Below are 9764 nucleotides of genomic sequence, written 5' to 3'. Positions count from 1 at the left end.
TTTTGCATGCAAAGTCATTGCAAATATTAAAACTTTCCATAAAATATGTAAGAGGTTGAAAAACATGATCGGAAAAGGAAAGAGCAATGGATGCAAGAGTTCAGCCAGCTCAGCTGAAGATACAATTCTCTAAGTTCAAAATATTGCACATCTCAAATTTCCAGTCTTTTGCAAGAATGATTGTATCACAACGTGCAAGTTAAATGTTTACAATACATACAAATACGAAAAGTTTGTTTCACAACTGTATGTTTCTTGGACAACAACAACAAGAACATTGTTGTTCTTACAACAACAATGAAACACAGAAAAATCTTTTAAAGTATACATTTGTCAAGGCATGGAAAACATGTTCTTCACAGGAGAACACATTAAAAATATGACTAAAACCACAGTGGAATTTATGTTGCTACAATTTATTAAGCTCATTTCACAGTCATCAACTCTGGTGGCATATTATGGCTTCTTGCAAAAATTATTATTATTTTCAAAGATCTCTGTGCATTCTGCACTAAATGAAACAGGCAGTATTTTAACCACAGTCATCTTTAGCCATGTATTTCATACTGTTTACACTGAACTAGCAAATCACACTACAAGCCTTCTTTAAGGAAAATAGACTTTCTAGGTGATATTCCATGTAATAGTTTWATCACAATAGAAGATAAAATGCAATCATCATTTTTTAAAATTCAGGAAAATTACAGATATAGAAAGCAATTACAGACCCTAGCACTGATGCTCCTAAAGCTGRTCAGAAACTCTTTAAATAACTACGTGCCTTTTGAATTATTCACGCGGTAAGGATTGCAGCAACAAGTTTTCTAAGTCCAGCTTTACTGCCGAGCTAAAGGCTTTTCACTGCGCACAGTACTCTCTTCAGGCTACACTGCGGCTTAGCCGTGAACACATATAGCCATGAGGTCCAAAGCAGCATTTGATGTATCTACATGCGGAGAAGGTTGCATGATTTTTACTCCAAGAAAGACATGGAGGAGCCTGTGCTTGAACAGTAATTTGTGTGCTGGTAACTCACCAAYAGCTTTATACCACAACGACAGGCACTTCTCTCAATATCTGACAGCACTATTTCTGCTATTCCAGGAACATGTTTAATAACACGTCCCTTCCAAATTGAGGGCTAAGATATTTTCCTAAATATTACTGAAATATATTTAAAGTAAGATTTCATAATGCTTGATCTGTATGCAGCACTTGGTTCCAGAAACAGATGCAACAGTGTTGCTCCATGTAAAGCATCACAGAACAGGGCAAAAGAGACCAGCTGCAGAAAATAAATACASACAAGCACGTGGCTAACCTGCCATTTAAACATCTCCTCAGGGAATAGGAGGCTCCCCCACCACAGGTCCGTGAGCAATCACTCCAGGCCCCCCAGGCATCCCAGGAACCATCCTTATCTTCATCAGAGCGGGTAATTCTGGAGCTCTGAAAAATGGAAGATGAAGAGAAGGAAAAACAAACAAGCCACGTAAATTGGAGTGAAGACATGTTGCACTGCTCGACATTAATAGTACTGAGTATACCACTTTGCTACTAATTTACTCTCTTTTTTCCTACTTTAGTATGCAATAATTATATTGAAAAGGAAGCAATGTGCTTGAGCATACAGTGTATTTGATGCTTTGCCCTCTGCTAAAGGATTGCTATAACCAAATATGCTGTTGCTCCTAACCTACTTACCTGCAGCAAGACATTATCACCAGACATCACCAACGTAAAAACAAAAGATCTCTACAAAAAAACATTTTGTTTGCCCCCTATACAATGTTCATCCTTTAGGACACATATCCCCTTTCACGTCCAAGGTACACAATTATGAAAACTGGCATTTCCCAAAGAAAATTCTCAAAACACTTTAGAACATGGCAGCTTCTCAATACAATAGTTCAACACGGAAAAGCAATATGAACCAAATTATTCAGTATGTTCTGCTTGAAGAGAGTAATGCTCTTTATCATTTCCTTCGTGAAGGAAGCATAGGGAATCAAATTCAGAATTTCCGTAAGCACTTCTCGTTTTCACTATGATTGTGCAGCAGCTGTTCCATTTGCATCCTACTCCTCTCTCGCTACTCCTGAGATCTTTCTCTCTTGAAAACTTGTGTGCAAATTTTCTGATAAAGTACCAAATATAATGATTCCCTGACAGCTGCCAGATATTTGATAAGCTTGTTATCATAAAGACTTTTAGAATCCTAAAYTATAGCCAGACTGAAATGAGAAGAACACATACAATTTTTCTATTCACCACCAAGATAGAGCTTACCCACAAACTATYGCAAACATAATAATGTAACTACTATTAATATCATTATGAATGAAAACTACTTTGAGGATAAAAAATGAGGCAATGAGAGCAATTTATGTCAGGTGACAGAAAATATTGACCATATTGACTCTGCCCCAATACTGTCATGAACTGAGAGAACATAGAAGATTCATCCAAGCTTTACTGAAACAACTATTTATACAACCAACTTTCAACTCCCACTGCTTTCAGTGGACATACACTTAGATCTCAGATAGATGAACACAGGCATGACATTCACATTAGTGCCTTATTTTTTGCCTGCACAGAAAGGCATAACTTAATCTGATGGTGCTTCAAAACCCTTTCCCTCTCTTTCCAGCGAACAAATGCATGGAAACATCAACCAAAGGGCTATCCTGACAGCAAACAGCACAAGCAAAGACATAAAAACATCACTAAATAAACTGCATGTGAGTAAAGACTCAAATCTTGTTACATGCCAAATAAAAATACATGTTTAAGATGCTAAAAATATTTTCATGTGTGACTATATCCAGAGAAGTGCAAGCCATTAGCGTATGTCCTAATTCCAAACCAGATGAACACGTTTCAGTAATCCATATTTTCTCTAAGAAAATAGCTTAACTGAGCTCAAGAGAACAAGACTTCAGACTCAGTTCTCTTTTCTTCCAAAAGAATGCCTCATACGAGTAATTTAAAAGGAAATGAGGGATATATAATTCAAATCTTATGGTATATGAAAAAAGGAATACATAACTCCCCCTAAATTCCCACAGAGTGGATGAAGTCAGCTCCTCTTCAGTCATTAAGAAAATTAATTCAGATAAAAGTCTACCATCCTTGAAGTCAAAAGGGCAAGTGCAATAAAACAAAAATTTTCAAAAGSGTACCACACAAGGAACATGATTTAATACTATACTGTGTAGAGAAATCGATTTTCTTCTGAACACAATAAAGCAAAGCAGTCRTGTGCCACAGACCTTGAGCTGTGTTGCATGGAGGATGCCCTCTCACTGCAATTGGTAGCACAGCTGTTCAACAAGTATCATTTTAGAGACCCAAACAGCACATAGTTATCTTAGCTAAACCTAAATAGAACTAAAGACACAAATAAAAGTGGGTAAACTTAGTATAAAGCTACTCCCGAGAGGTAAATATCTGACAAAAACGTCAGTAATTTCAAAACTTTCTCATCCCTCCATCAAAAATGTTAGAGCTTGTTAAAAAAAAAAGTTATTTCATTAATTAGGTGGTAAGTCATCATCATTTGAACAATAAACTGCAGAAATTGGTCCAAGTAGGCCAGCAGCTCCTCAACTTTCTTGCTCCCCTAAGTTTACAAATTTTACAAACACTTACTGTAAGCTTTAAAAGTGCACTCAGGCCAATCGACTGTTCCAGAAATGATAGAGCCCTGCTCTGCCAAGATCCCTCAGGAATTTTTGCACTGGCGTTGGGCTTACTTATCATCAGAAGCCAACTCAAAACGTCTGACACTGAAAATGGAACCAACGGCCTTCAATCTTGAGCAAAAAGGACTCAGCACCTCCCAACAGATCACTCAGCACCCAGTGAAAAGAAGCTAAGATGAACAAGAGCCACTTTTACACTGATGAGTGCAAAATTGGGAGTTTGTCTTCTGTAATCACAAGGAAAATAAACTTTTTTTTAACTACTTTAAGAAATGATTAAACTTATGAGAGTAAAAACGCAATACGTATCACTGCCTCTTTTAGAATAGTTGATTTCTTTTGGCAAGGCAGTGACAACATCTACAATACTCCTAACTTCGTCATTGTATTAAAACCAGCCACATGATATTAAGAGACAGAATGTCATCTAGAGCCCTAAACAATGCTCAGTTGTTCACTTACTAAACTGCTTTGATAAAAGCCGTTGTTCTGAACTGTAGCTAATTAAAAGAACTGTAAAGACTAGGACGATCAAAGCGTAAGTTTGTGCCAACAAAGCCCTCTTCACAATCATTGACTAATTCAGTGCCCACAGTGTTGATTTAAACTCCAGCCAATTCAAACTATTTGTCCCATGGGAAAGAGTTAAAAGCAGCTTGCGCTGGCTTAGTAATTTACTAGCAAAATAATATTGATTTACTAGCTGTCAGGATTCATAAACTCTACATATTATATTTGTCTACACCACAGTACCAAATTCAAGTAAAATAAAAAAAAGAGATCATCAACATCATGATTTAAATCACCAAAGCTTGGAAGTTCACTTAGGAATTAAATCAAGAGCTAATTACAATTAGGCACAAAATACTGTTATAGCACTTCAGGACTGCATTCATAGTTTGCTTGCTAATTTTGATTTTTCATTGTGTTAAGTTGTAATTCTAATGTTTTASTAATGGAGCTTTTTTATGTGATTTTCTTCATTCGTGGTGAAATTTTGCAGCTGATGAAGTGCTACATAACATTAAGCTTGTATTCAGTGTAAAAGTATGTACATACCTATGCATGCACTTATGTGAGCGTGTCCATGCACATACGTGCCCGTAACGTATCACAGCCATACAGAGCTGCCAGTGCTGTAGTGCATCCAGACTGACTTCTAATACCTATAACCATAGATTTGTGAAAGACCTCAACAATTTGCTACCCATTATGTACAGCTAGATGGCAAAGAGGCATCCCCCTTCCATGGATGCAGCTACGCCAGCTGGAGTCCAAAGGCATCAAACGTGAGCGTRCGATGAGGATTCATGCACTGCATCCAAGGCAGTTGTATTTCAGCACCTACATGACACTTTCTGCAGAAAGGATTTCAGGTTATACGATAAAGGTAGCTCCAAAATATATCATCCCTGTCTATATTCCTGATGTATAATTAACTTTGAAAGAAATAAGCCATCATTCTGCACAAGAGCCTGGCCAAGGATCACTCCAGYTAGGGGTGAGGGAACACCTTTGCAGCATGTGGTGGCATGGACCAGCTCTCAACACCTGATGTGACAGCGCGGCCCGTGGCCTGGGAACATGCCCCCGCGTATCTGCTGACAATCCTACCCAACAGATGGCCTGGCACTCGGCAGATCTGACTGCAAGGATGGCAGTGGCAGATGCGGAGGGTGRGAATGCTAGCGCTGGTCTCGGCGTCCTGCATCGCCTCTGCCACCAGGGCCGCACGCAGCACCCCTGCTCCGCCAAGGGCCAGGCTCTCCGCACTCGGCTTAAGGCTGTGCTGGCTTTGCAATGTGCTGCTCAGAGTAACTGAGTTTGGCAGAAGTGGGCATTGAGGTAAAATAAATGAAAAACAGATGTTACCAGCGCTGCTCATTAATCTAAAACGAGGGGATTTTTACTGTCATTCATAACACCCAGTAAATAACAACAGCCTCAGTGACGCACCTTACAAAAATCAAGCACAGCGCTGTTATGTGGAGAAAAACGATTATTTGGCCAAACTTTTGTTTGGCTGTCATGAAGGATGACATAATTGTCTTGAATTTGGTCATGCAGACTTCAAAGGAAATGTGGTGCCAGAGAATGAAGGTCAGTTTATGCAGTTTTAGTACTATTCAGACATCCATTACATAAGGCTYGGATATGTAAATGTTTAGCATTCAATATAACAAAGATTCAGCTTCTCAACAGAAATGCAGTGATACCTTAAATGTTTGTTTTCCAGAGTTTTTATACACATACTTTACTTTCAAACTGGACAAAAGCCAAGGACATACTGTTTCACACATCTGAATTATTGTAACAGAAGCTGCCAAAAAGGAGGTTCATTCACAAGAGCTGGGACAGCTACAGCCCCTCTGCCAGGCCTGTACCCCGACACAAGCAGCCCCGAAGCCTGCCCTCGACCTGCCTTCGAGCACCCCGCAGAGCGGAGCGTCCAGCTCGGACGGGGTACCGAACACTTTCGATGCGAATTCTCTGCGGCATCCACCTGCAGCAACCTGGCACAGGTTTGGATGGACATTCAAAACGCCGTAAACAGCTCACCGGTGCGATACGGCTCACAAACGGGGCCTTGTCACGGCRGCAAGGACTGGGCCGCACAGGAACACTTACCAGCGTAACTGTTTCTGTGCCAAGGCCATCATAGCTCTCTTGGTGAGGGCTCTTCAGTCTTTTTCACGACCTCTTATCCAAGCGGTTTGTAGTAATATAAGAAGGCATGCCAAACCCCCAGAAAGAATCTCCACAAGGAGCTACACTGGCACAGCTGCATCACATTGCTATTCAGAAACACACTGCATATAACTAAATTTCTCCATGCAGAATTTAGATGCTCCAGATTAAATTCATCCAACTGAAAGAACCTATTGAAAGGTATAAACGCCACTTCAGTCCCACTGAAGCCCTGAATTAAGCAATACCCAAAGCCCAGTCAGTACTGGCCCTTTTCCCTGGAGTGAATTTCATCCTTGATGGTATTTTGAACAGAGATGAAGCATTTCCTTTTTATTGCTTCTTCCCACTCTCACAACCCATAAATACTATTAACACTATCCTGACTTTCAGAGTCTTCCAAAACACAAGGTTACGTTGCTATTCACCCGTCTTTAGGCACAGCATCGCACTATGCCATTCTCTTCTCATCCCTGCAACAGTTCCAAACAGAGGTAGCCCAAGGAATTATGGCACTGAAGGGAAAATATCCTGCCCGAGTAGCTCTGTGATGCGTTTCCCAGATTCCTCTTTCCAGACGCTATACTTAGTGGAAAAGGTATCAAATTGCACTGTTGACTGTATCCACGAGCAGAGCGCCTAACCGAAAGAACAAGTATTTACCTGCAGATAATTGCTGGATAGGCTATTAAGCCGCAGAACGGTATCCTTTATTTTTAACTTTGGCTGTTATGTCTATGGCTTTGCAACAATCTACACCAGAAATCTCTCTCTGCTAAAGTCACATATGAAAATGATTTACACCTTTATTTTGTACAATTTAAGTAAGGTGTAGAATGCAGATTACAGATTTAGGGGAAAAGTATTTTGTGTACAGCAGCAACTATATAGAAAAACAGTCAAAACTTAATTTTCAGACAAGTAAGAATCATTAATGAGATGTTGCATTACCTCATTTTAACAGAAAAACTTCCACTTGTTTCATTAGGACAGATTTCAAGTCATTTCCTGATATATTTCTACTATCGCTAGGTGTATTATATATTACCTAATCGTGCACTGCTTATGTCATTAAGTTTAATAAATCTTTTACTTATATGCACTAAAGTAAATTATATGTTGTTTTTTTGTTAAAAAATACCTATCAGGAATTATAAAATCCTGGAGAGAAAATCTCATGGGGGGGGGGGGGCGTGGAAATCAAGGCACTAGCATTTTAGGCTGATAAAAAACACATGGGGAGTAAATGCAGCTATTTTAAGCAGATGTTTAGAAATAATTAGTTTTAATATTACAAACATTATTTCAGTCATATTAACCATTGCTTTTACTTAAAGCTTGCAACTCTGTAGGGATGTCCATGCACAATGAACCAATTGCAAAATGCARTCTGTGCTTGGTAATGAAGAGTGCTTCGGAAACACAGGCTGGTAATGCTCAACAACAGACCAGAAGACTCACCATCAAGAAATGAGCCAAAAAGGCAACTAATGGACTAATTCAGCTGCAAGACAGAATACAGCTGAGGTCTCAGATGTAGTTCAGAGCTCAGTGCTGGATTCTGCAATAGGTTTTCATTCTATAGCAGTTTTGAATAAATTCAAATTCAAGTTTTGGAAAATAAAACATGCAAAAAAGTCACACTCAAAATATTTACAGGGTAATTCATTTTGATACTAAATTGTAGGCAAATCTCAGCATGGGAGTCTTTTCAATATTATACCGCATCCAAATTTTCCACTGTCAGTGTGTTGCAAAACTTCATATTGACAACACAGGCCTGCACTGCAGGAGTTGTCAGGACAAAGTTGGAGATTTTGGCAGGTGGAGCAGGGATACTTGAGGCTTTTGGCATCCAGAAAGGGATGAAATGTTGCTTGGCTGTTTGGCACCTATGAGCTAGCTGAGGCTTTTGGCACTGAAAAGAGTCTGCATCACCTCCTTCCTTCTTCATGAGCAGTAACAGAGGGAAGCTGGAATTTGTGGGCACGGAGAAGGAATCGTGGTTCCCGCCCTAACAACTCTGCACAGAAAGCAACCGCGTAAGTATGCCCAACTGCAACTGTTCCTTCTGCATCCGAGAAGAACGGAYGCGTACAGTGCCCACACGTCCCTGCTAAAAACAATCCGCAGGGAAGTAGTTAAAGCACAGACATTTAAGCTGTTATTGTTCAATTTCTGAGTTAACTACATCATTAAGATAGAAAAAGACACTCACACACACACCCTAGATTTACTCACTGCTGACAAGTTTTGATGATGTACACTGAAGTCCCAGGGTACATTTTTTTATTGTGTAACTGATTTTTACAGAGGAACATTTGCCTCTGTTCTATCATCTGGATGAACAGTTTTATTTTCTTGGGTGATATACCATAAATTACTATTTCAACAGATGCATGTCTAGCAAAGAGAAACTTCTTAAACCCCTGACAAGTACGTCCTACAAATACAGATGTCACTTTGAGTGACTATATTGCTGACAGTTTGCCCTGGGGCCTGGTTTGCATTCAGGCCTTGCCTGATCAGAGCCAAACAAGCCCTGTAATCCGATTTATTTGCTACAGTAAAGATTATTCCACCTTTGTCAGCATTAGGTCAAGAAGATTTCAAGTCTTGAGATGGAGAGAAAGGCGAGCCACCAGCTTTGGCGATATCCATTTCAAGAGGCAGGCAAGAAGCCTGCGTTTTTCTAATGCTTTTAGGTACAATCATCCAAGACAGCTGACCAGGACCAAGAGAACAAAAAGCTTCTCCATGAATTTCCAGTATTTCATTGCCTTCCAAGATTTAAAAGTACACATGAATATGTAGTTGGAAATACATAAACCTGAACTCCCAGAATATATCCATTTCTCTGAATCTGCCCTATCTGAAATGGAAACTATACTGAGAAATGCTTAGCATCACTCCAATTTCCTCCATTTCTAAGTGGTCTAGAGAGTTACAGCATAAAGATTTGCATGGGTAGCTGTNAAAAAAAAAAAAAAAAAAAAAAAAAAAGCCACAGATCTTGGGAAACACACACACACACACACCCCTGAAAGGGAACAAACCCAAGAAAGCGATATACACTGCCGTAAACTTTGCCCATCTTCTTAGTAGTCAGCCTGAGGCAAACACTTGCCAGGGCTTGGAAGAGAGATAAAGGCAGAACTTTAAAACAAGCAAAAAAGAAGGAATGGGATGTTTTAAAAACTTTATAAGAAACATGATATTCCTTTTAAAAATACCACCCATTATATTAACATTCCCAATGAAGAACTTAAAAGTTATATSCTGTTCAGCATAAAAATATTTTTAAATGATAATGAATTACACAGCATTCTCCACTATATTGTATTATCAAATACACAGCACTTGCACTTG

General features: G+C 39.3%; 1 protein-coding gene across 2 annotated transcripts in view; it reads right to left on the bottom strand.

Annotated features, from left to right (window-relative positions):
* ADAMTSL3 (ADAMTS like 3) overlaps nucleotides 1-9764 on the bottom strand; it is a 191514-nt gene that overhangs the window by 106651 nt on the left and 75099 nt on the right. For both annotated transcript variants that reach the window (XM_085303476.1, XM_085303475.1), the window contains exon 4: nucleotides 1322-1449. In XM_085303476.1, the coding sequence (XP_085159602.1) occupies nucleotides 1322-1449 (128 nt within the window). The remainder of the gene's footprint in view (nucleotides 1-1321; nucleotides 1450-9764) is intronic.

Source organism: Rhea americana, unplaced genomic scaffold, assembly GCF_003343005.1.
Source record: "Rhea americana isolate MKP2758 unplaced genomic scaffold, rheAme1 scaffold_2, whole genome shotgun sequence".
Lineage (NCBI taxonomy): Eukaryota > Metazoa > Chordata > Aves > Rheiformes > Rheidae > Rhea > Rhea americana.
This window is presented reverse-complemented; position numbering and strand designations above follow the sequence as displayed.